The 27,377-nt window shown below is 45.8% G+C and overlaps 1 protein-coding gene and 1 long non-coding RNA gene across 2 annotated transcripts in view; one reads left to right on the top strand and one right to left on the bottom strand.

The window, feature by feature from the left end:
• The window catches only part of RAB6B (RAB6B, member RAS oncogene family), a 66,970-nt gene extending 52,445 nt beyond the window's left edge, over positions 1 to 14,525 (bottom strand). Inside the window, exon 1 of the mRNA XM_081864553.1 lies at positions 14,139 to 14,525. Within this exon, the coding sequence (XP_081720679.1) occupies positions 14,139 to 14,208 (70 nt within the window). The 5' untranslated portion in view covers positions 14,209 to 14,525. The remainder of the gene's footprint in view (positions 1 to 14,138) is intronic.
• Positions 6,399 to 27,374, top strand: LOC309343269. Its single transcript, XR_014157225.1, has 4 exons — positions 6,399 to 6,487; positions 12,283 to 12,566; positions 17,911 to 17,980; positions 27,207 to 27,374. It is a non-coding gene; the product is annotated as an uncharacterized lncRNA (long non-coding RNA).
• The last annotated feature ends 3 nt before the right edge of the window (positions 27,375 to 27,377 follow it).

The raw sequence follows: 27,377 nt of genomic DNA, 5'->3' as shown, positions 1-27,377 counted from the left end.
CCATAATCCCTATAATCAAATTCTCTTTCACCTCTTCTGATTCCTTCAAGTATGGAACCTTCTGGACCAGTTTTCTGGGATGGAGACAAAGGGCACCAGGCTTCCATTTCTATCCTGATGGCTCTTTCCAGAAGATGCAAGGTGATACTAGAGCAGTGTTTCCCAACCTTGGGCCTCCAGCTGTTTTTGGACTACATTTATATCCCACCTTTTCCTCTAAATGCTTTAGAGGCAGAACCCTGCCACTCAATAGCAGAGACATTTATCCAGTTGTTGTTGTTGTTGTTGTTGCTGTTGTTGTTGTTGTTGTTGTTTTATTAAAAAGGTGGTGGGTGGTTTAGAGTTTAAACTAGCAAGGCCACTCTCTCCCCTTTGTCAGCAGTTCCGCCCTTAAAACTGCCCTTAGAACTAATCACAAAAAATATAGAGGAAATAGAGAGGTTGAAATAGAGGAAAGACAGGCTCAGCCGAGGGGAAAGGGACGGGAGGCATCACCTAGAAATATTTGTGTAGGATGGGCGAGGCAAAGGGTTGAATCATAACCAGACGACTGAGAAAATGGCAGATGACATGAGATAACAAGGGGAGGGATGGGGGAACAAAGAGAAGACCAGAGACAGGCAAAAGGGGAAAGTAGTGCTGTCAAGCATCCTGATGTATAATTAAAAGCCATCCTGATCTCCCACTGAGTGGAAACTGCTTTCCCCCCTCCCATTAGCCATGCTTGGGCAGCTGGAGCCTACGTCATACTTAACGGGGGTCCCTGGGGAGGGGGGGAGCATAGCGATAGTGACTACTGACAGCAGGACAGCCACCCAGACACGAGTTGGCAAGGGAGTGGCAGCCAGATGGTGCCACCGCCAAAGTCACACAGAATCAGTGATGCGGGGGGAGCTGGCATCCATACCTGAGGGGGTGAACCACAGAGTGCCACCAGTGGCTGCTCTCTTTGTGGCGGGTTGCAGCTAATAATTCCGAAGCCCATACACCACGCACAACAAACTGGGCACTTTTCCACATCGAGCCAGCTGGTGTGCAGCCTCTTCAGCGGCGCTTCCGCTCCAGCACAGTGGGAGAGACCATCCAATTCGCTTTGTGTTTGCCGTTGGCCTTTTTTCATTATTAAAAAAAAAGGAAAGGAGAAAAGAATGTGGTCCTGACAGCAGGTACGCAAATATAGAGTGCTGCTCTTCACAGTTGCCAGGCAACAGACGGCAAAGTGAGCACGGCAGCCTAAGGGGTCAGGCGGAGCTAGCAGAACTCTAGGTGACGAGCTTCAGGCCACATCGTTGCTGCATGGACATAAACACCCAATTAGCGTGGTAGCCAAGCCAATGCCAGCCCACTAAGGGCGACACCCTTCCGACCTCTGACTGTAGTTGTTCCTATATGCAAGAGCACCCCGGACTGGAGCTATAAGCACACGTAACAGGGTGTAGAGGTAAAGGGACCCCTGACCATTAGGTCCAGTTGCGGACAACTCTGGGGTTGCAGCGCTCATCTCACTTTATTGGCCGAGGGAGCCGGCGTACAGCTTCCGGGTCATGTGGCCAGCATGGCTAAGCCGTTTCTGGCGAACCAGAGCAGCGCACGGAAATGCCATTTACCTTCCTGCTGGAGTGGTACCTATTTATCTACTTGCACTTTGACGTACTTTTGAACTGCTCAGTTGGCAGGAGCAGGAACCGAGCAATGGTAGCTCACCCCGTCGCGGGGATTCGAACTGCTGACCTTCTGATCAACAAGCCCTAGGCTCTGTGGTTTAACTCACAGCGCCACCCGCGTCCCTTTAGCAGGGTGTTAGCCCCGTTAAAAACAATGGAACTGACTCCCAAGCAAACATGCACGACGGTGCACCATTAGGCTGCATGCACCCTGTGCATTTAAAGCATATGACATCCCCCAAAGAATCCTGGGAACTGTGCTTTACCCTTCACAGAGCTACAACGTGCAACACACGTGTCATGTTACATTTTCCAGGATTACTTGGGGGAGTCATGTGCTTTAAATATCTGGTATGTATACAGCCCGAGTCTGTCTCCCTCCCTGCCTCTTTCCTGAAACAGCTAAATACGGCTGTGACCCCAAAGTACAAAAAGTTCAAACTGAAGAGTTGCGAAATTCTAACAATTCTTCAGAAATTCTGTTGGACGGTTTGCAAGTCATATGGATATAGCAGAAAGTGACAGGAGTGGGTATTTCATAATCCAGCATGAAGCAAAGCTGAAGAACCCTCGATTTCTGTGGATTTGGATTGAATTCATGGATGTCCATGTTCTATCATGAATTTAATTCTGTGTTCAGCTGTAGCCACAGCGCTTAAATACATGACTTAAGCCATGTGATTAAACACAACTGGTTCACTTGCTGATTTAGGAGACTGATTCTTTCTACACCTACTGGCGTATGAAATGGTGGGTGCCATTCTTCTGTACAATTCTTCAGTGAACACAATGGGATCAAGGGGGTCAGGATGTAAACCATCAATGAGGGATATGAGTTAGATGCAGTTCACTAAATGAGGTAAAGGCAAATAAACACAGAAGTCTTAAGACCAGACCAATAGCTTCTCTGGCCCAGTATTCTGCCTCCTGCAGGGAAAATGTGCATGGGATCGAAGCAGTGAAGGAGCAGAAACAGAAGGATTGACTTACTGAATCAGTCTAATGATCCATCTCACCCACCAACTGCAATCAAGTGGATGTCTCCAAGAAGATACTCACAAGCAGCCTTTGAAGAAAACAAATCTCCCTGCCCCCAGCATCTCATATTCAGAGATAGGTGCCCAAATGGTGGACATTCCATTCAGACTACCATGGCTTATAACAAGGGTTGGAAACCTCAGGCCTGAGGGTCAAGTGCAGCCCTCTAGGCCTCTGTATCTGACCTCTGGGACTTTCCTAGGACACACCCCTCACTGGTGGTCCTCCACATCTTTTGCACTGTAATCATGGTCTCTTCCTTGCCTGAATAGGTACATGTGGATACTGTTTGGTGAGGCTGAAACTGCACCCTACCGTGCAAAGAGAAGAGTCACATTCATTGCTCCACTAGCCATTGACATATGGCCCTCAGAAGGTTCCCCAGTGGGGAATGTGGACCTTGGGCTGAAAAAGGTTGCCCACTCCTGGTTTATACCCATCAAAGAGGGTCCCCGTGGATTTGCTTGATCCCTTTTCAAAGCTATCTAAGCCAGCAGCCGTTACCACCACCTTGCAGCAAATAATTCCTGGTTAATCAAATGCTGCATGAAGAAATATACCCGGTTAGTGATTCTGAACCTGTTTCCATTCAATGAAAGTGGATGACTCCAAGTTCTACTGTTTTGGGGGAAAACAAAAAAAACCCAAGTCCTCTCTGTTCGCTCTTTCTGCACCATTTGTTACATTTCCTCTCAAGTTTCATTCTGAAAAAGGAGAGGCAACAGAAAAGAGCCCTGTCTTTTTCAGCTCTTCTTTGTAGAGATCATCATTTTACTTGCAGTTTTTAAAACCTTCTCCAGCTCCGTTTCTCCTTTTTGAAATGGAGTCACAAGAACAGAACACAGCACTATAGATTTACAGGGAGACATAATATAGGTTTACAAGGGTATATAATAGTTACTGTTTTATTTTCAATTCCCCTTTCCCCCATGGATTTAGCATTGTAAATATACAATACAAATTGTAAAAAAAATACATACTAATCCGAAAGTATTAGCAAAAATATTGCTCTTTTCCTATAAAGGGAACCTGTTGTGTAAGTTAACATTGAGAGAGAGAGAGAGAGAGACAGACACACACATATCATGGGGCAGGGGAATTAAAATTGCTCCAATTCCACCTCCTATTGATTATAGTAAAGCTGCTATGTATTTTATGAATGTTGTGTTTTGTGTTGCTTAATGTAAAGTGGGATGATGAAACAATTCTACATGCCCTTCTGCCATGATCTCATGCTCTTTAAGGCACAAGGATAAGGCTGCATTCCAACCCCAATTACCTGAGGGTAAGCCCCATTGAAGCAAACAACTTACTTTCGAGTAGGCATGGGCTGCATTCACATGGTAGCTTACTCAGTTTTCCCTGTTCATGTCCACATTATAGTTGAGCTTTTATGTAAAAGCCACTTCTGGAACTATAGTGGAATGCAGCGCATCTTTAACCCTGAGGATTTTGATCTGGGGCTGTAGAGTTTACCCTCAAATCAAAGGGAACTATTCTTGGGCATTACACACACCACACACAATCCCCCAATATGAGCATCAAGCAGAGAGAAGGATCTAAAACATTTGTTTTGCCCCTTGGCAAAAAACTATAAATTACTGATTGACCTAAGTAAAAGAGAGTTTGTTGTCAGATAAAAGTGGGGAAGAGAACTGGGATTTACTATCCCAGAGTCAATATGGTTTAAGATTTAGTGTTTTGTGAAAGATTCTTCATTAAGTTTATCAATAAGGGAAGTTCAGTGGAAACTGTTACCGCACTGGTATTTAACATCCTGCCAGATTGAATAGAAAGTGTATGGAAACATGTTGTGCTGCTAAATGCACACACATTACACATGTTATGGGAATGTCAGCATACTTACAGATTTTGGGAGGGAACTGTGTGTCAAATATCAATGAGAGGATGAACTCTGAGACTTTCCTCAGGGTTGATCTGGTTTAACTGGATTGAGGAAGATATTTGTGGAGAACAGAAGTATTTAGTTAAGATCCCTTTGATAACGGCTACAATAATTTGGGCTCACAGATGGAAAAACCCAGAAACTCCATCCATATGGGAATGGATACTTGAAGTGCTTAGAGTTGGCAGAAGGGACACTTTGACAGATTGATCCATTATGAGAAATGGAAGTACCAATATTGTAAAGTTTGCTGGAAGGTGGTTGTGTTTTGCAAACTATTCAAACATGAATTATGGAAATAGCAGACTGGAAGGAACTTTATTTCTGTAAATGATGAATAAAAATGTTTTGAAAATAAAACCACTGTTGGTTGTTTACAAGATCTGGAAAGAAATCAGTTTGTTTTACTTGTCCCAGCAATTCATTGGGAATTATATTTTCATATTTTGAGAGGGTTTTTAAACCTGCCCTTCAGTGCATATCACATAAAAAATCCACCCATAAACTAAACATTGTGTTATATAAAAACACCGTGTGAAAACCACATTATAACCTCTAAGGGGAACAGTAATAATCAAAGCACAGACATTAATCAACTGCAGACCGAAGTTAAAATGTCTTAAGAGCTCCACCCAAAAAACAACAAAAATAGTACCATTTCCTCATGTGTGGTGCCATAATAAAAAAGGCCCTGCCCCTGCTATCTGTGAATTTCTCGAATCTTACCAAGAGGCCAAAAGCAAGGCCTCAATGGATGTATCCTGATCACCACATCAATAATTGATTCACAAGGTCAATATATCTTAAGGTGTTAGGATGCTCCCCTTACTATCTTGAAAGCCAGTGTGTTTAGAGTGTCAGACTAGGGCCCAGAAGACTGGGATTTAATACCCACTCAGCCATTAAGCTTACTGGGTGACCGTGAGCCAGTCTTCGCCTGGGTTGTTGCAAGGAGAAAACAGAGAAAAGGAAAAGCATGCACACCACCCTGAACTCCTTGGTAGAAAGGTGGGCTAAAAATGTAATAAAGCATCCATCTTGAGCTACTTTCAAATCATAGGTGCTGTTCCATACTGTGAAGGCATCTCACAGTTTACTCCAAGGAAATTAGAGAGGTATTGATTACTCTGATCATCATGGGGCAAATCAGAGGTGAGGGGGAAATTCACAATAATGGGAGTGGGTGGGTGTCTTTTCTTCACTTGGACTTATAAGATTATATCAACAAATTGAGTTTAAAGTAAGCTAACAGGACATTTTCTCTCCGCACTGGTAATCGCTAAAGAAAAAAAAGTGAATGGCATTAGTGCCACAAGATGGTTTTGACAGCTTACAATTCCCAACTCCCCACACACCCTGAGCACCTTCCCTGAAAATCATCATGACATGCAATAAATATCCCAGGACACATTTAGATATTATTTTTCATACTGCAGTTCTAGTTCTAGTCACATTTGCAGTACAAGCTATTCACCTCTAGCAGCTATGCTATGCCACATCACTGAACAATATTCCCATAGAAACGTGCTACAAGCAGACACTAGCAAGGCTATGCTTGCAATTGTCAGACATAGGTCTTTACCAGGTGCTCGAATGCAAATCTGTTTGTCAGTCTTGCTTCCTCCCCCAGATGCTTTCTGCCTTGTATAGCTAACTTAAAACACAATCCATACCTTTATGCAATTAAAGAGTACCATTTGTTGCCTCGCCCCACAAGTTCCAGAACTGTTATGTCCAGTGAGAAACTAAGCAAGTTTGTGGATCCGTGACGTCACAGGCATCAGCCAGTCAGCACCCAGTGCACACCCAGTTTCTCTGGGAAATTCAGAAGAACTGTTTTCCCCAGAACTCAACCCTAGAGAAAACCATACCACAGCATGTGAGTAATCCCCACAACTTAAGCAATATTTTGTTTGTATGCAGCCAGTGTTATAGGTAGCCAACTTCATAAAGAATAAAGGCCTTAAAGTCTTAATATGAATAAAATCTAAGAGCAGCCCTTCAGAATCAGCACTATACACACAAATTATCAAGCTGCAGGATATAATAATCAGCTGTGTGAAAGTTCACCATAGAAATATATCTGGTGAGTCTACAATTTGGTGATTAAACTAAGGGTTTGAATTTTGACCTCACAGCAAATAAGTACCACAAATTACCTTGATTTCCAATACTTCAGGGGCCAGTTTTCAACGAGGTTTGCCCTGGATCTCCCACACCTGTACAAGCCACCTTTCAACTGTGTGTGGAAGGCTATTGTTATTGTTCATTATTATGGTATGCATTTTTGTGTTTTCATATTGTAAACCACCCTGTGATCTTCAGGTGAAGGGTGGTATAGAAACTGAAGTAATAATTTCCTGGAGCAGCACTACATTGGGCACCAAGACAAAGGCCAACTCCTAGGCTACTGTGGTGGCCAAATATGCCTGAGGCAGCGCATCTTTGTAAGAGGTGATACATGACAGGCCACTTTACCTCAGACCGAAAGTTGGCTCAGCATGTTGAGTATAAAGCTAAAGTGTATCTGCTGCACATACCTCTGAGAGAGGCAGGCTAGGAGTATTTTTGTCTGAGGGGTCAGACTTCCACCACCATCACTCCTCAGGAGAGTCATCATCCCCAACAGCCATACAGTGCAAAAAAAGCTTTTGGAATATATACAGCACAAGCATGTCCTATTGACAGCCATTTCTGAAGGTTGGAACCCTTTTCCCTTTTCTTTAGGGCTATCATACTTTTTCCTTCCAGAAAAGACACAAACTTGCTAATAATCCATCTTCCTGCTTTGTTGCCTTTGTTATCAAGCCCTGCCAAGCATCCTGCTCAGGCACAACACACCAACATACACTAAAATCCAGTTTTTTTTATAAGGAATGGTCCAAAACTTGAGATGTCACAACCATCACAACCCTAATAAATAGCTCTGTGCTGTGCATGCAAAGACTCAATTTTCAGAATCATTTTGAAAACCTGAGCCCCACTTCCCTTGCTAGGGCATATACATGGTTATATAAAAGTTTAGCATCTTACCCACCATTTTTATATGAATTCCTCTCTGAACAGTACATAGTCACCTGCATGGAAGCAACTATAAATAAGACTGGGTGGGAGGAACTAAGAGTGTGAAATGAGGCTTCTTAGTGCTTTAATCAACCCTCACTTAATATTCCAATCAATAACAGTTCATTGCGAAGGTTACCGATACTGGGAGGCACAGTCAACTCAAATAGCCTAGTTGCTTTGGTCAGTATTATCTAACGAGCTACAAACATTTTGTTACTTTCTACACATTGCTATACAGAGCAATCCTATACATGTCTATTCAGAAGTGGGCCTCACCGAGTTCAATGGGGCTTGTTTCCAGGCAAGTGGGTATAGGACTTAGCCATATGGCAGTTAGCCAGTGGCCTGGATCAAACAGCAACAATTCCTTCTAGGTGAATAAGATGGTTTGTCAAGGAACCACTAAAGAGCACTTGGTGATACTTGAACATGCAAGCATGCAGGCTGGTAATAAAAGAGATCACAGGCTACACATCTTACTGTATAAATAAATGCAGCTTTGCAAATGCTAAAGGTCTAGGGCAGGCATCCTCAAACTCGGCCCTCCAGCTGTTTTTGGACTACAATTCCCACCATCCCTGACCACTGGTCCTGTTAGCTAAGGATGATGGGAGTTGTAGTCCCAAAACAGCTGGAGGGTTGAGTTTGGGGATGCCTAGTCTAAGGCAATCTTCCCCAACTTGATACTCTCCAGGTGACCGGGCTATAATTCCCATTATCCCTGACAGTTGTCCACGCTGGCCTGGACTGATAGAGGGCACCAGCTTGGGGAAAGCTGGTTGAAAACAAAACACAAACATGCTTGCAAAAAATCCACTCTGGAAAACAGGGAATCCACCTCGCTGTGTGTGACTTAAACAAAAGGATGCTCAAAGTGAGCATTTCTAAGGGTATGTGCACACGCTTTGCACCACATCTATAGGGAAAGTGTGGAGTCTTTGTTCCTAGGTAGTGAGGCATTTCACGCTATCTACTGGAGCAGGGGATAATGCCATACATCAGTAAAGAAGAACTTGTGGTCCTCTAGATAGTACTGGACTACAACACTCATCACTGGCCATGCTGGCAGGGGCTGATGGGAACTGGAGTCCAACAACATGGGTCACCTGTTCTCCACCCCATCATACATTAACCTGCCTCAGGGACCTGACCAGGAGAGACTCATCCCTTTGTGCCTGATTCTTGCCTCAGTCAAGAAAGCCTCAGGGTGTCCTGCCAATATGTGGACCAGCAAGCACTTCCCCTTCTAGATGGCTAGCAGTGGGGGTGGTTCACAGAGAACTGTGCAATTCAAATTGCATTTTGAATGCATTGCGTAAAAACCACATTGCAGAAAAGAGAAACCAAATGACCTTGGCACCAAACAGGCAGCTACGTTTCAGACAATTGTGCTGGTTTTATATTATTGATCAAAAAAGAACTTTCAGCTGATCAATTTTTTCCATCTGTGATTATTTCCCTGCCTCCCACTCCCAGTTTCACAGCACCATTACCTGTCCTCAGGGCAAAAAAAGGCTAGAGCAATTGGCTTTGGCTTTCTCCTCCCTTATCTGTCTTCTCTGCCTGTTGCATCTGCCTGTTGCATTGTGCTTTAAGCTTCATGTCTGCTGCATGTTTATAGGCTTCCAAAGATTAAGCTTGAGATGGAGGCCCCTGAATATATCCGATACTTTATCTGTTACCTTGCTATGAAGACCTTCAATGCCATCCATAGGCATATGCTCCTGAGTGAAAGAAGGAACCACATAGATTGGAAGGATCAAGGGACTAACTATTTGGTTCCTCTAGAAGAGAGATGAGGGAAACACCAGGTGATGCTGGAGTCTAACCCCTATCAGCCCAGCAGAGCCAATGGTCAGGATTGAAGAGAACTAAACTCCAGCAGCATCTGAGAGGACCACAGATTAGCCATCCCTGACCTAGAAAAATAGTCCATTTTTAAAAGAGAGTCTTTCCACTTTTATTGCTTTTTTAAAAAGAACTTTTGAACTAACCGTTCTTCAGCACATTACCTTCAAGAGGACATGGCAAGCAACTCAATGGGGTGGTTTTTACTGAGCTTGCTTCTGTGCTTTTTATCAGCAGCAGGAATCTAGCAGGCAAAGCTTATACTGACATAGAGATCAAGCTGCAGAGAAGGTTTCTTCACCTTCATACCAGCTGCTATTAATGGCACAAGGAGCAAGCCCAGAAAAAGGTATGGCAGCCTTACGAGGAATGTATTTGAAAGAAAGCCATCCTGCAATTGTCTGACAAGCTTAAAAGATTGCTTGAAGGAAAAGGTATACTGTACTGTCCCATTCATATCTTCTTTAAAAGATGGGAGAGACAAGAGAAAATCAAACTAGGAATGGCTTAGTGATTTTTCTTCTTCTTCCATGAAGATAAACCAAGATGTTAAAATATGCATCTATTTAAATAAATCAGCATGAGTCAGCCTCTGCAAGTCTGGGGTCCTCCAGATTTTGTGACTACAGCTCCCATCAGCCTCAACCAGCAAAGTGCTGGGAAATAAAATCCAAAACATTTGGAAGGACATAATATTGGCAGAAGGCCAGCACATGTATAGAAGTAGTGATCCTTCTCAATTCTCAAGAGATGCCAGGGACATTAGCTTGATTTGGAAGAGTAGGAAGTAGTCTGGCCATTTCTGCACTACAAATATAAGCCAGTTTCAAGTCTACTTAAGTGCCTCATGACATAATCATAGATTTGGGGGCTGCAAGGGGATTACAGCATGGTGTCAATGAGTTTAGGTAGGTATTTGTTCCAAGGAAAAATGTTACAACAGCATATTCATTAGAGATATGCACTAATGGAAAGAGCTCCTGATGTGGACACCTAACAAAGACACACAAATAGGAAGCAATGGTTTAAAAGCATTTGATCAAGAAGATGAACATTAGCGTACTAAATTTCAAAAGGGAAAGGTTCAATGGGATGGAACTAAGAATGAATCGGCCTACCACACCACTTGCCTGATTAAGCCTCTGAAAGAGTGGCAAGCTGTGGAACTCAAATTTCCTTGAAACCATGCCCTCTCAGATAGAAAGTTAGCAGGTGCTGAAGAGGGTCCAGTTCAGAACCAGTCTCCCCCCAGGATCAAGACTGGAAAACTGATAAAAATTTAAACGGGGGAGGTGAAGAACTAAGCATTTTGAGTGCAGCTGCCTCAGATAGCAATTCAGGGAGGCCAAAGAACCACAGGTCACACGAAAATGCCAAAGACATCTGAAGGGAGCTAAAGCTAGAAGTCTCTCAGCCAAGATGGTGAACTGGGAATGCTTGGTTTTAGAGGATGGAATCAACATAGCGAGCATAACGGAAACATAGTGAAATGAAGAGAACCAGTGGGACATGGTTATCTCCAGATATAGAGTCTATAGATGGTGTAGCTCTGTATGCCAAAAGGGGCATTTTCCTACACAGAGTCATTGTGGGTGGTGATACAGGAGCCCAAAAGTAATTTAGTACTGGTATGTGCTTTCATCCCCCTGATCAAAATGCTCAGGGAGATATTGAAATGGTATCAAGGAAGTATCCAAAAGAGGGAATGTTGTAGTTATGGGTGACTTCAACTACCCTCACATAGATAGTTTACATATGTGTTCCAGTCATGAGAAAGAGATAACATTTCTAGAAACCCTAAATGATTGTGTCCTAGAACAATTGGTCACAGAACCAACCAGAGGGGCAATGACCCTGGACCAAATCTTGAGTGGCAGCCAGGGCCTGATGTGAGATAATAAGTTATTGACCCAGTAGGGAGCAGTGTCCATAGTGCTATTAAACTAAACATACATGCCAAGGAAATCCAACATGGTCACATTTGACTTCAGAACATGAAACATCCCCCAATGAGGGGACAGGTAAGGAAGCTGAAAGGCAAAGTCAAGAGGGCCAAATTACTTGGGAGTTGTTTAACACAGTATTGGAAGCTCAATTAGAGTGTATGCTACAGATCAGGAAATATACCATGTGTTAGGAACTGCGGGGCAGATAGTAGTGATTAGAGGGGAAGTCTAGGCCTAAGACAAAATAGAAACTGACAAGTCGCCAGGTCCGGATGGCACCTGAGAGTTCTCAAAGAGCTCAAAAATTCTAACAAAAAAAGAAAAAAAGAAAAAAGGAGGTGTCCTTCAATCAGTCTTCATACCCCCAAACTGGAAAGTACCCAATGTAACACCACTTTTCAAAAAGAGATCCGGGAGCCTCCTGGAAATTACAGGCCTATTAACTTAATGTCCGCCCCAAGTAAAATGGAGAAAGTATAGAAGAACAAGCCTTGCTGAAGTACAGCAAGCATGGCTTCTGCAAGCGTAAGTCCTATCATAAGATAGAACTCTTAAAGTTCTTTGAGAGTCTTAACCAGCATATTGATAGAGGTGATCTAGTTGACATAGGTTACTTGGACTTTCTAAAAGCTTTTGACAAGATACCTCTCCAAAAACTTCTGAGTGAGACTTCTATGAGGAAACGGTTGCAATGTTTGGGACTTTTTGGTTTAGAGGAAAGGTAAGTAAAAGGAGATGTGATAGAAGTTCTCTCTGTGTGCTGTAGGGTCAAAGTGGATAGAAAAATGTTTTTCTCCCTCTCTCATAATACTAGAACCCTTGAACATCCAATGAAGCTGAATGCTGGAAAATTCAAGACAGAGAAGAGAAAGCATTTCTTCACTCAGAGCATTGGAACATTTCTTCACTCAGAACTATGGAACTCACACCCACATGAGGCACTGATGGCTACCAATCTGTATGGCTTTAGAAAAGGATTACACAAATTAATGGAAGAGGAGGCTATCAACAGCTACTCACCACAATGGTTGTACCTCCACTGTGTGAGGCAGTATGCCTCTGAAAACCAGTTGCTAGGTATACTAGTTGCTACCACAGGTGAGTGAGTGCTATTGTGCCCGTGCACTGCTTGGGGCTTCCCGCAGCCATCTGGGTGACTGGTCTAGTTCAGCAAGCTCTTCATATATTCTTAAAGTTTGCTCCCCAAACACAGGGTCATGTATGTGGCTACCCAGCAGCAGCAGAGGAGTTGGGGAGGCACATCAGGTTCATAGGCAATATGTCATTTGCCAGGAGGGCCAATAGTGGGAGGGGCCTTCTGATGCTCTTCCCAGAAGCACCTGACACTAGTCTACCCTATGGGAAGTGAGATGCCTGAACAGGTGGATCTTTGATGTGATGAAGAGCAGGGCTGTATATGTTCAGAGGCACGCCAAGATTTCACACATCCCAGAGGTGAAATTCAGATTCTGAATTGGGCAAGGGGAGAGAGGAGGAGTAGAATGTTCATTGTGAACTGCTATATCCTTTTTTATTGTAAGCTATAATATTGTAAGAGACTTAAAGTCGAGTCCATGAAATGCCTAGGAAAGTAAAGCAAAACAGATCCTGGAGATTGAGGTTTCAGCCCTGGGGCAACTGCCCCTCTGTTCCCCCTTGGGGTTGCAAATTGGACCAGGCAGATGGATCACACATGCAGAAGGAGTTCTGGCCACTCTCCTCCCATCTGAGCTAGCTGGGGACCTCTGGGCCAATGAAGGGGTGGGGGCCAGAAATGGAAAGCTGGGAGAGAGCATCTCCAGGTGGTGCTGGCTATTGGCTCTGCCTTCAGAGCCTGGGCAGGTATCTATCTAGCCACTGGGTTTTAATAGGAAGGAAGGGGGGGGGAGGGGAAGACTCAGAGTCTTGGCCAGCAGCAGGGTGTGTCTTCTCTCCCGGGCCTCGTTTTATTTGCGCAAATCCTTCCCGTGGGCGGGGGGGACAGAAAAAAAATCGCCTCGTTAGGAATTTGCCCGTTTGCAGGGTGTGCAGGGAGAGAGAAGAGAGAACACATCTTCAGATAGCCCTGGGCTGGCTACTTCCCCATCATCTATTTTCCAAAGGTGGTGGTCCCCCCCCCCGTCGAAAAAAGGGCACATTATCGTCTCCTTGTATCTCTAGCAAGGGCGGGGGAAGAGACCCGGTTCTCCAAAACGGAATCCACACCATGCCATCTCAAGCTGCTCCGCGCTTATCATTCCAGCGCCACTTTGATCTTCCCGTTTTCTCCGCCTATACCGTAGGCAGCAATTCCTGGGCTAGAAGGCTCTCCTCGCCCACCCCACCTCTCCGTGGGCATCCTCTCCCTCCGCACCACCCAAGAGCGGCCGGTTCTCACCCACCCGGCCCCACAGATCAGACGGCGAAGCCAGGAAAGGGTGGGGGGAGGCGGGCGGGCGGGCAGGCGGGCGCCCAGCGACAGAAGCGCTCCCGCCGGCAGAAGTTGCCGCAATGCAAGAGGCAGCGCGGGCACCTCGAGTCCATTGCGGAGCGCGGGGCTCCGCCGCCGCCGCTTCCCCCTCGCGGCCAAGGGCTTCGCGAGAAGCACCTGCCGCAGCACCCGCCGCCGCCGCCGCCGCCGCCCACACCCTTTGGCCAGGAAGGGCGCCGCGCCCGACGGCTCCCACTCACCGCTTTGCTCCCCGAGGAAGACCAGCTTGAATTTCCTCAGCGGGTTGCCGAAGTCTCCTCCCGCGGACATGGTGCCTAGCTCCGGGGAGAGGGCAGGGCGGAGGCGGGGGGCAAGCGGGCGCGGCTGCAGGCGGCTCCGTCGGCTCGGGGAGACCGGTCGCCTTGGCCCGTCTGGCAGGCTGCGATCGGGGCGCTCTGCAGAGGGGGAGCCGCCCGAGCGGGGCGCAGCCTGCGTCGGTGGCCGGGCAAGGGCGCGCGTCCACGGCGGAGAAGCAGCGCTGCTGCTGCCAATGCTGCTACTGGAGATGCCGGAGCCAGCTCTGCCCCTGTCGGCTCTCGCCCTGCCTCGCCTCTCCCGTCCGCGGCGGCGCCTGCGCTCTGCCCCTTTCCCGGCTACTCTGATGTCATGCTGGAGCAGCCAGCAAGCCAATGCGGTGCTGCAGGAGAGAGAGAGAGAGAGAGAGAGAGAGAGAGCCGCGCGGGTGGGGACGTACCAAGACGAGCTTGCTGGAGGGGCGGGCCCGTCTGGAGGGGGCGGGCCCGCGCCGGTGTGGAGGCGGCGGCGGGGGGACTTGCTGCACCTCCCCCGTCGGGGCCCAGCACACGACTACGTCCCCGCCGCTGCCTCACGCCCAGCAGGTGTTTCTCCTCCCCACCCCCTCCCACGCACTCCCCACCGGCACCTGCTGGGGCTGAGCAGGTGGGAAGGAAGCCACAAGTGTGTCTCTGCGGGGGGGGGGGGGGTGTGCAAGCAATTGGGCTGAGACGGATGATGAGATCATCCCCTTGCAATCCACGTCCATTAATCCGGAATTGCATCCTCCCGCTAGGTTTGCTGCGCTTTGATTCCTACAAATCCTTCGCAGGGATTCCCGCCACTCATAAGGGGGCTTTAGACGGCTGCCTTTCTTGAAAGGAAGGGCCTTCGCTCAGGGGCGACCGAGCACCTGCTTTGCATGCAGATGATCCCTGCTTCAGTCCCTGGCGTCTGCAGGCAGAGGTTGGGAATCCTGGAGAGCTGCTTCTGCCAGTCAGAGGCACGCAAGGGTGCCCAACAGGGGGTCCTCCAGATGTTGCCCAAAATCCTATCAGCCAATGGTGAGGAATGATGGGACCAGTAGTTTGGCAAGGTCTGGAGGGCAGCTGGTGCAGATCAGGTATCTTCAAACTTTTCAGACCCAGCACCCACTTTCAACCCAAACATGCATTTCTTAATCTTTTACTGTATATTAGCATGGTATATTAGCTCCTGCCAACCTAGCAATTCGAAAGCACGTCAAAGTGCAAGTAGATAAATAGGTACCACTCTGGCGGGAAGGTAAATGGCGTTTCAAAGCACTGCTCTGGTTCACCAGAAGCGGCTTAGTCATGCTGGCCACAGGACGCTGTACGCCGGCTCCCTCGGCCAGTAAAGCGAGATGAGTGCCGCAACCCCAGAAGAATAAGAGAAGAAGAGTTTGGATTTGATATCCCGCTTTATCACTACCCGAAGGAGTCTCAAAGCGGCTAACATTCTTCTTTCCCTTCCTCCCCCACAACAAACACTCTGTGAGGTGAGTGGGGCTGAGAGACTTCAGAGAAGTGTGACTAGCCCAAGGTCACCCAGCAGCTGCAGGTGGAGGAGCAGAGACGTGAACCCAGTTCCCCAGATTACAAGTCTACCGCTCTTAACCACTACACCACACTGGTTCTCCGTGACTGGACCTAATGGTCAGGGGTCCATTTACCTTTTCCTTTAGCATGGTAGGAGTGCTCCTATTGTGACCACCAGGGACCAGACCCACTACCCTATAGTCGCCTTTCACTGGGTGTCCTTTACCTTACCTTCACCTGACCCACTAGCTGAAGACCAAAAGATAATACTGATCTAGATAGACCAATGGTCTGGTTCTTTGTAAGGCCACTAAGTAATGTTTCTAACCATCTTCTGTGTTGACAGGGCAGGGTGGACAAAGAACTACATACTGCATTTTACCCCTTTGGTGTCTTCATTTCTGGGATGCCATCAGGGTCCAAGATCTACATCCTCATGGAAGGGGCAGAGAGGTAGTGGGAGGACCTTGAGTGAAAGACAGGAAAGTGGAGATCTCTCAGGGTGAGAGGCTGGAACCACCCTGAGACCTCCAGGTATAGGGCGGTATATATATTCAATAAATAATAAATATTAAAAATAAAAAGAGGAAAGGAAAGCTGAGAGCTGAGAGCTGGGAGGGAAGGAACTGTCATTTTTGGTGGGGGTGGAATTATGAGCTAATTCTGTGCAGAGTTTAGACACCTGTGCACTATTTCTGCCCTTTAGATATCCTGCTGATGAGTTCCCTCTCCCTCATTTTCCTCAAGGCTGTTTTTGTTAGATAGGTAGAGCATTTTATAGCTGTACCCAATGTAAGTCTATTATGAGACTCTGCATTTTGCAGGGGCTGTGGAGTTCATTGCCTGAACGAAATGGTATATAATTTGTCATTGCTGCTTAGCACGGCTTCATTATGTATTGCTTATGATTATGAACTGTATTTATAAAATTTTGGTATTGTATTGTATTTACTTAATATATTTCTATCCTGCCTTTCTCCCAAGTTGGGATTCGAGGTGGCTTGCAATCCTTAAAAACATCAATTATAAAATACAGAATAAGAAAATCCCAAACAGGTTAAAAATAATAATCATGGCTGGGCAAGGACTTCTTGTGAACTGATTTGGCAATGCAATGAGACATCCTGGCTGGTGGGCACAGTAGCAGAATGACCAGGTACCCCAAAATCACAGAAAGAGAAAGGGCTAGCTAACAAACATCTGTCCATCTTCTATTATAATTCCCTACTCACTCTATATTTCCCCGTCCTGTAACTGCCAGAATTATTCTTTTCTTCCCACGCAATACTAGCAACCCCCAATCACAGAATCCGACAATAAGCGAATCCACACTCACTCACCCACTAGTCCTATAAGGGTTCATTCTAGGATAGAAGCCTCTTGAACCTTGGTTGCCTTCCCCTAATTTAAGCATAAGAAGATATATTAGAAATCACCTATACCCTTCCTAAAGGAATGCCTCCCTCTCACCAAGGAGTGTCCATCAGTCAAACACAACCCAATAAAAGCAAAATAAATAAATGGTAAAGGGGTGTCACCATTGTCATAACCCCAGAAGAGCACCCCAAAAGGTGTCACCCAATAAGCCACAGGTGTTTCCTGTCCCCCCTTCTTAGGATTCTGCCAGGACTTAGCAAAGCAAAGGCTGTAAGGTTGCCAGGAAAAGGGTAGGATGGGGAACTCAAAACCTCTTCCCATCTCCTGCACACCTTACAGGAACCAGTAAGTGTCTTCATGACATATCTCATCCTTACAAAGAATCCTGCTTGCATGCACCATTTTCAATTGAATAATGATATCGTTGTTTGTTCTATATCTTGTGGTGAAACTTGGGCAACAGATTAATATAAAACATTATTCTGGATCATGCACAGTTCATCCATTTGGTTTTAGGCTCACTGTCAGGCCAGACTGGGGAACCTGCAGCCTTCCAGATGCTGTTTTTGGACTTTGATTCTTGTCAGCCCTGCCCATTGGCCACATTGCCCAGGACTGACCGAGCCTGGAGTGCAACAGTGTTTGGCCACACAGTTTCCCCACTTGAAGAGAAAGCTAAATGGGCTTGTCTATGCTGCTTGAAGATCCCTAAGGGCTCTGGCATCATAGGGAAAGCACAAATATTTGCTTGCTTGCTTGCTTGCTTGCTTGCTTGCTTGCTTGCTTTGTTTGTTTCCTGCAGGCTCCAGCAAGAAATATACTTTGAAAACAATAACACAATGATAGATTGTAAAGGAAAATGCATATATTAGGTAAGGTTACCAGATGTCCCCATTTCCCAGGGAAGTCCCCAGATTTACAAATCCGTCCCCTGACAAAATCCATCTATTTAGTAGGTTGAAAAGTGTCCCCGGATTCATTGAAAAAAAATCTGGTAACCTTAATTTTAGGTAATCTTATCCTCAGCCAGCAAAAGACTCTTTCCATCATTTTGTCATATGCTTTGATCAGTATGATTGAAAGTGACTTGAGTGATGAACTAAAGAGAAATTTTCAGTGGCTTAAGTCTGCACCATTAGGTCCTTCTCCTTACCCCCAAATATTCAGACCACAATCTCTTTTCATGACTGCCAGATCATCTTCTGAAATAGTTCCAGGAGCTTCCTCAAGTTTTGTGCTCTTTGTGAATTATATATGTATTTACTAGTAAGATGCCTAGCAAATGGTGAAAATGTGTCTGGAAGCATGGTCATAAAAGTGGGGAGGGCGTGCCGCTCCCAGTTTTCTTTTGTTTCCAGCATAGAGATAGGATAAAGATTAGAGTGATTAGGAGCTGGAGCTTCTGGTACTGAGCTGACATTTGGCATGACGCTTCATGTGTACACATACGTTGGTCTCCTTCTATATCTTCAAGGAATTGTTGGATTGGCACTGAAAATTTAGAGTGGCACCCATGTTTAATACAGGACCGTAAGTTTCCATCAGACTTGTACAGGGACCAGAACTGGTTTCCAGCGGGCTTTGCTCCACATAGCTTTCCTCCACAAATAAAATTGGCCTCCTTTCCAAAGGAGTGGAAGGTTTTTAATGTGCTCTCAGTCCTGACTGAGAGCCTACTTCTGGTTTCATAACAGAAGTTAGTCCCAGACCATATCACCTTTGGGGGAGATTATTGGCTGAAAACTGATGTAGGGTTCACATACAGATAAGAAGCATGGTGATGGATCAGGACGCTGTGTGGCTGCTTCTCCTTCAAAGCAAAAGTGTAAATAACACTGCATGCAGTTGGGCCCTAACAGGCATATCATTTCTTTGCTCCCATCAGAGCTCTCTTTAAAAAAAACCAAGCTGTAAGCATGCTGTTTGTAAAGCATGAATAGTTTGATCCTTAATCTAAAGTATGTTCTGGGCTAACTGGTGAAAAAGCTTTATTAAAGTTAGAATCATTGCACATACTGAAGAACAAGCTTTGCTGAACAGTGAAGAGGGCTCAGCATTGCTTCATCAAAGGGAAAATTGCCCCTGACTCACCAATCAGAATCGTTTGAGAGTGTGAAGAAACATATTTGGCAGGGATTTGATACCAGGGGCTCCTTTTGAGGTTTTAACAAAGCCGCTAACCAAAGTGTGAAAAGTGAAGGCAACGGGGGTGGGGAGAAAGGTGATGCAAAGGAAGTAGAGATTTATATTACAGCTGGTGCTATTTTTTCATAAATGATCTGAGGCTGGGCACTAGGGTGAGCAGTGAAGCTGCTAAATTGTGTTCCGCCACAAGTTATTCTGGATAGAGTAAACCCAAGTGGTCCATGAAGATCTCTAAAAGCACTGGAACCTATGCCCTTCCAAAGGTTATTGGACTCTCAATTCCAGCCAGCCAATGGTAGTCCAGCAACATCTGGAGAGCCACAGGTTCCCTGTCCCTGCCTAAAACTATCCTGCCAAACACAAGGGCAAATGAGGTTCATATATAAGCAAAATGATGCTCATTGTGGTAAAACACTCCCAGCATATATTGGCAATATTTTGGGTTGTGTATAACTCAGTGAAAATGTCACATGTTGCAATGGTGACGAAGTCCATTTCTGTGTGAGGGATTATTAGGAAAGTGATTGAAAATAGGGTGGCCAGTATTGCAATGGGGACCTTGTGGTTCCACAGAGAAAACACTTCACACAGTGCATAGTGAACTTGTGGAATACACTGCCACAAGATATGATGCTGGTCCCTGGCTTAGATGGCTTTAGAGGGGGACATATATATTTACACAAACATACAATTGATGCGAAAAGAGGCTTCTGAGCAGTTTACAGAATATAAAAACCAGTTACACAACATTATTAAAATACTTAATTGAAAATGTGCCACAATTAAAATGTGCAATAAAATGGTACCATATAAACATCCACAATTAAAATACGTGGTTAAAAACAATTCCGTTAAATCACAGCAAATAAAACAAGAGACTCGGTTCAAGAGATCAAGCGAATGCTTGCATGTGCTGAGCACCCTCCAGCCAAGGAAGGGTCTGATAGCAATTCTTTATTGTTAAATGCGCTTACTTACAGCAGCTCCTAAGGTATTGCAGACACATATGCTTCTAGCATCCAGGTCTAGGCAGCTGTTTCCAGGTCTGTGCCCTGTGAAGCAGTTGCAGCAACAGTGGGACCATGCTCCCCGCCCCCCCAGTTTATGAACCTTCATCTGATGGGGTTTGCGCATGTAACCTGAGGCTTCTACACAGAAGCCATCGCTGTTCTTCCATCTTCAAGCGCCACTTGGTTCTAGGAGACAGGGCAATCAATGGTGGGGATTCACACCTCACCTGAACAGCCTCTTCCTCTGCGTCTGACACATTCTGCACCTCCACCTCTGGCTGCTCTGACCTATCCTCTTTTCCTCTTTCTGGCTCCTGCTTCATGAGCAGCACCAAACCCCATATATTGCTGGTCTCCTCCCGAGTCAGTCCCCAGCCCCTTGCTTCTGCCACACATTCACCACAAGGACAGCAGATCCTGGATTTACCATATTTTTCGCTCCACAAGATGCACTTGACCATAAGACGCACCTAGTTTTTAGAGGAGGAAAGGGGGAAATTCCCTTTTTTGAGGATCAGCTCAAAGTTGTTGAGCTTTGCAAAGGGAAAAAAATCCTGTTTTTATGGGATCTGCAGAGTTCTGAGTTCAGAGTTCTGCAGCTTCTTTAGGAAAGGAAAGGGAGCCGTTTCTACAGTTTCCAGACAGATAATCTAATCATCCAGTCACATGTCTCTGGGAAAACAAACAACCTCCATCTGCAGAACATTCAACAATGGAGGCCTGGGCAAGGGGGTGGGGCCAGAAAGGGAGCCAGCGATCGACCACACATTCGCTCCATAAGACGCACAGACATTTCCCCTTACTTTTTAGGAGGGAAAAAGTGTGTCTTATGGAGAGAAATATACGGTAGATCTTTATTTCCCCCTTGTTCCTGGTGTTATTTCGCCACTCCTTCTTCCTTGGCAGGAAGTTGGGGCGCCATTTTGTGGTGCCGAAATGTATTGGGCCAGCCAATACATTTTTATGAACAGTTGGTTCTAATGTTTGTCGAAGAAGCACTCAGGAATGACCCTGCGAAGGAAGCAATGGCGTCGAGCTCTTGGAGAGTGCATTCTCATCAGTAAAAAGGGAGAGTGCTTTAATTCACTTTATTAGTGCTCATAGCAGTCCTTGTCAAGGACAGAGGGCAGTATTATTATTCAGATGAGAATGTGAGGTTGCAGTATCGTGACTTTGCTTTTCGAAAGCCATCTACTATAGCAAAGCTGGGAGCTGGATGTTAATTCAGACCAGAACCTTCCTTCCAACCCTGAATGACTGACTTCTAATTTTAAAGGCTGATCTTTCCATCCTCCCACTTTGAAATATGATTTCCCGATTTTGGCTTTGTTCTTCATTGAAGTTTCCTAGATAGGAATAAATCTGGGAGGGGGCTGGAGGGGGTCACGGCTTACTGAAAGAGAATATGCTTTGCATATAGATACTCCCAGGTTTAGTTCCTGGCATCTCCATTTAAAAAGGGCCAGGTGTCAGGTGATGGGAATGAGACAGGCCAAAGACCCCAGATAACTGCTGCATTGCCAGTACTGGGCTAGATAGTCTGATCTGTGCTAAGGAAGCCTCCACTATTCCTTACTATCTCAACCAAGCTGCCCATGAGCAAAGCTTGTAAAACCACAAAGCAGCGTTTTATTGGGAAGCCAGTTCCTCTACAAACTAAATTACAGTATACTTCGCAGAACCCAGACTGCTAGATTCTGAGCTCCACACAAGACCTAAGTGCCTTTAATTTATTTATTTCATAAAATGCCTACATTGCTTGATTGCTGTTGTTGTTTTTAAAAAACCCCTCAAAGCAGGTTCCACTTGCAGTTTTAAAACTCACTAAAACCAGCACTCCAAAAGGACTATATCACCATAATTTAAAGTTAAAACGGCTTGTGAAGTCCTAAACAGTGCTTTTCCCCCTAGAAAAATTGTTACAGTACATGCCACACTTTTCAACAACAAAAAATGAGGCGCTGGTACTGCATACCCTTGAGTTCCCCTTGGGGAAAAGCACTAAATAATTTTTAGCTCACCAAATTGCCATGTCCCAAGTAACCAGGCCTGCCTCAAAGTAAAAGTACTTTTAAAAACCTCAAGTAGTTACCAAATAAGATCTAGGTCCATCAGACTGATGAATGAGCTAGTGTCTGCTTGCTAGATTTGTAATATTTAGCAGTACGTGTTTAGCAAGCATATTTTTCAAGCAATTTAAGGTCTTGCCTGATCTGCCTGAAAACCCTGCATCTAAGAGATGCAGCAGCCCAGATTTGGCAAAAATTGATCTCCAGGCTTCAGCATCAGCCACTCTCACAAACCACCACCATCCCGGTCTGTTGTTATTGATCCTATGTGCTGTGGCATCCAGTCAGGCGAATGGAGTGCAGAAAATGCCTACCTGCTTTCCAGGAGAGCCCCATCCCTTAGTTGTAGCTATTGCAAAATAGGCCATTGTTTGGGGAGCTGATGAGAACACTAGTGTGGTCGGCTAAGGCTATTATCTTACCAAAAAAATCTTGTCTGACTAGCTCAGCAGCCTCTTCTTCTAGATTCTAACCCTCACTTGATACGGGATCACATTCCTGGAAGGGATCTAAGTGTATCATCCAGACAGACCCTCCTAAGCACATAACAAAATTTTGAATAGCTGTGGCTTTTCCTTTTCACTATAGCAGTGATGGAAGAAGTTACAGTTGAGGGGCTCTTCCTTTCTATGCGAAGCCTCAAGGTAGCAGACTCTCCTCTCCACACCTAGACCTTGTATTTTCAGGGCATACCTGGGCTAGAAACGTTTATAGGCTATGTACAGTGCAACTGTCATGACTTCCCCCAAATAAAGGATAGGGGACCTGTGGGCCTCTTGGTCAGGAGTAGCCAACACAGTGGTCTTTAGGTGTTATTGGACTCCATCTCCCATCAGCCCCCAGCCAGCAGGGCCCATGGTCAATGTCATAGACTGGCTGGATGCAGAGGAGTGTTGGGAGGCACCAGCTGAGGAACCCCCAAGGGATGAAGACTCAGAGCCAGGGGATTGGTGGTGGGACAATGATGAGTGGTCAGAAGGAGAAGACTGGGAGAAAGAGGCATCGGAAGCTGGAGAGGTAACAGGGTGTAGTGAGCAGTGAGCGGCCATGACAAAGAGCAATCCCAGAATCAGAGGCAGAAGTGGAGGCTCTTCTTCACTAGTCAGGCTGGTGAAGAAGCTGGGGTGTCTCCCCTTCCTGCTGCGACTAGTTCCCCCCTCCCCTGGTCTCCCAAAACCAGAAGAGTTATGAAGAGTTGGGTGCAGAGACAGGCATGGCAATGGCGTCTCAGATTGCTTGGGAAGGATCTGGGGGAAGAGAGCTATGGGAAGGTATGAATTTCAGTCCCCACAACTACCTCATAGGAGCAAGATCTACTAGGACAAGTTGCTGTGTTCACTGGGCCCAGCCTTTGGAGTCAACCTGGTTTCCTTGAATAAAGAGTTAATTTCACTGATGCTGTGTAATTGACTGCTGACCTCCTCACACCTGCTGCTGACAGTCAAGGATGATGGGAGCTGTAGTCTAGCATCATCTGGAGAGCCACAGGCTCCTCAGTCCTCCCTTAAGTTCCAGCCTACATAATTTGGATTCATTACGGATCCTCCCAATAACAGGTTTGTGAAATTTGCTTTCCTAAAAGGCTTAGAAACCCAACCAGCCAGCCAGCCAGCCAAATGCACCTGGAAACAAATCGCAGTTGGAAATGAGCTACTGGCTGATGCTCAGTTTCCTCTGCAATTTTATTCCTATTGCTCTGCGGCAAAAAAATCCCCCAAAACAACCCAAGCCATAATAATAGCAGGTGCTCATGGGGGAAAGAAACAGCTGGCAAAAATCATAAGGAGACGAGTAAATGCAAAGAAGGTTAAGTGAGTTGCTATGATTGACTGGTTATAAATATATGCCTAAAAAGCTCTTGTGACTCTGAGTAAGCAAAACTTTGCCTTTGGGATGTGAAGAAGGGCAATGGCATCTGCTAGAGCTTGAAAGGAGAGGCCAATCAGTCATGGCCATGCATATAGGGCTGGAAGTTGCTCAAAGGTCGTTCAGTTCCAGGCTCTCACATTCTAAGGATACAGAAAAGATTATCTTAGATGTTAACTGTGGTGTGAATTTCTATAGGCAGCCTGAAAATGGGTGGGATGGGTGGCTCTTGAACCCAGACCTCCAGCAACCAGTCTTTGGCACCTTGTCTTCTAGGCCCTCATCAAATCAGACAGAGGAGGCTCTGAGGATAAAGGGGGCCACCAACTGCATAGCCTAAACACTGTCACAAGAGCACAAGAAGAGCCCTACGGGATCAGGCCAAACCCCCAACTTGTCCAGTATCTTGTTCTCATCTGGAAAACAGATCCTATGAGAAACCACAAGCAGGACCTGAGTGCAACAGCATTTGCTCCCCTTGTCATTTCCCGGCAACTGGTATTCAGAGACTGATTGCCTCCAGCAGTGGGACATAGCCATATCATGGCTAGTGCTTTTGTCCTCTAGGAATTGGTTTATTCTTTCAAAGTTGTTTCAAGTTGGTGACCATTCACTACACCCTGTGGGAGAGAATACCATAGATGAACTAGGCGAATTCCATAGATGAACTAGGTGCTTGTGTGAAGAAGTACTTCCTTTTGTTTGTCCTCATTCTTTCAACCATTCTTTCAACATCATTGGATGTCGCCAGATTCTAGAGTTATGAGAAAGGGAAAAGAAACCTCTCTCTGTCCACACCAACTGTCCCCTACACACACTAACTGTCTGGTCAATAGGAACATGCCAGCTTATAAAACTTTCTCATACAAGGGCACAAACAGGACAAAATGTTAAATCTATGAATGAGGAGTCTGAGCAACATTGGGCCTGCAGGAGGTGGGCAGGGAGAGTTTAACTCTCTCCTCGCCACCTCAATCATGGTACCAATGGAGGCTTCCCTCATGCTGCAAATAGCAGCTTGGGGGGGGGGGAGGATTTCATCAGAACCCCAGCCAGGGTTGATGGGCCCTGAGCAGTATGTCCACCACCCCTGACCTACTCACCAATGATGTGAAAATGGTGGCAGCCTGTCCCCAGCTTTGCTTGCTATGAAATGCACCCTTAAGAAACAACAGGATAGATATTAATTGTACTTAATGTTGTGTGTACTTCTCAAGCCAGGGGTGAGAGTACACTGGATACAGAGGAGAAGGAGGAGAAAGAGAACAGACAGATGGGCAGTTTTGCCAAAATGACTCAAACTACCCAGTAAAAGTATTCCCAGTAAACTACCAAGTAAAACTATTTTGTGATGATTGTTAGAGAAATTGCAGAGAAGTGGCCCACTAAGGAGATACCTTCCCGGGCCATTAAGATGTTCTCCAGCAGTCACCTGTTGATTCCGTTCACCCTGTCCTGTTCACTCTCCAATCAATATTTGGATCGGATTTGAAGCAGGGGTTGAAGTCATGACTTGGAGCAAGTATTAGTGGGCAGTATTAGTCTAGAATGGACCAATGAGCTGACTCCGTACAAGGCAACTTCACATGCTCCCAACACCAATCCACAGCAATATATGCAAACTAGCCACTGGAGGGAGACAACTGCACTCTGCTGACCTGAATTACACAACTTCAGACAAGGTCTTCTCACAGGTCCGTTTATTGCCCTGGGCGTCAGTCAAACCTTCATCAAAACAGAACCCAGGGTGGCTTAAGTATCAAGGCAGGGATACGTGATCTTGTTAAACTGAGTAGATTGAACTGCAGGCTTGCGGGAGAGAACAACAGGATGGTGGAAGCACAACTATCCCTCCTTTGAGGAAAAAACAGTTTTCATACTAATTTGCCAGAGGAATTCAATGTACAAGAATGGAGAGAAGACACTGCTCTCTTTTTTCCACCGTTTTGTTTTCAGGGATTGCAGCTGAGCTCATGTAAGAGCCATGCTGGCAGGGGCTGATGGGAATTGTAGTCTAAAACATCTGGAGGGGGCCAGATTGGCAAAGGCTGCTCTAAGCCAAGGTTCCCAGCCCACAAACACCCAAGCATTTTCTGTTTTACAAAAGGCATTAACAGTGCAGTATTGCACAAGTTAGAGGGAAGCAGGTGGCGCTGTGGGTTAAACCACAGAGCTTAGGACTTGCCGATCAGAAGGTTGGAGGTTTGAATCCCTGCCACGGGGTGAGCTCCCGTTGCTCGGTCCCTGCTCCTGCCAACCTAGCAGTTCAAAAGTTCAAAAGCACGTCAAAGTGCCAAGTAGATAAATAGGTACCGCTCCAGCGGGAAGGTAAATGGCGTTTCCGTGTGCTGCTTTAGTTCGCCAGAAGTGGCTTAGTCATGCCGGCCACATGACCCAGAAGCTGTATGCCGGCTCCCTCGGCCAATAAAGCGAGATGAGCACCGCAACCCCAGAGTCGGCCATGACTGGACCTAATGGTCAGGGGTCCCTTTACCTTTAGCTATTACACAAGTTTACTCAGAGGTGTGTTCAGTGGGGCTGACTCCTATGTAAGCAGGGCTGGCCTGAGAACTTTTGGTGCCTGAGGAAAGGTATGTCACTGATACCTCCTCCCTCAGATCTGGGCCTGTGTCCTGGCAGGGAGGGAGGAGACCAGTGGCAACACAACTCCCCGCCTTCCACTGCAATGCCTTGCATCTTACAGTGCCTCTTGAACATTATCTCACAGGGTAGACCTGTGAGCTAAAAAGGTTATAGTGCCACCCAGTGGTACTTTGGTTTATAATGGCTAAATTTCAATATACCTAATCTACCATAAATCAGAGATGTTAAAGATGTTGGTTTGTTTGAGCCTTAAAAATGTAAACAAATTCTCCCCTCTCCCCCTTTTTGGAGGGCAAAGTAATGAAACACAAGGTATTTTCATTTTAAAAATAAAGAAACTAAGGTACTTCCATCATCAGATATGATGCAATTTCCTGTATTTGAAACAAGCCAATCTGTTTTAGAGAGGATTCGCTGAATGGAAATTTTGATAAGCTCCATTCCATGTATCCCAAGATCAGACGTGGCATCACTATGGCAACGGAAAGGCCTGGAGGCAAGGAGAACACTAGGAGTCTACTCCTTCAAACACATACACAAATAAATAGAGATCAATAAAAAGCGTGAAGAAATTG

The sequence above is a fragment of the Podarcis erhardii genome (assembly GCF_964252035.2).
Source record: "Podarcis erhardii genome assembly, chromosome: 5".
NCBI lineage: Eukaryota > Metazoa > Chordata > Lepidosauria > Squamata > Lacertidae > Podarcis > Podarcis erhardii.
Note: the sequence above shows the minus strand (reverse complement) of the source record. Positions and strands in the feature narration are given on the sequence as shown.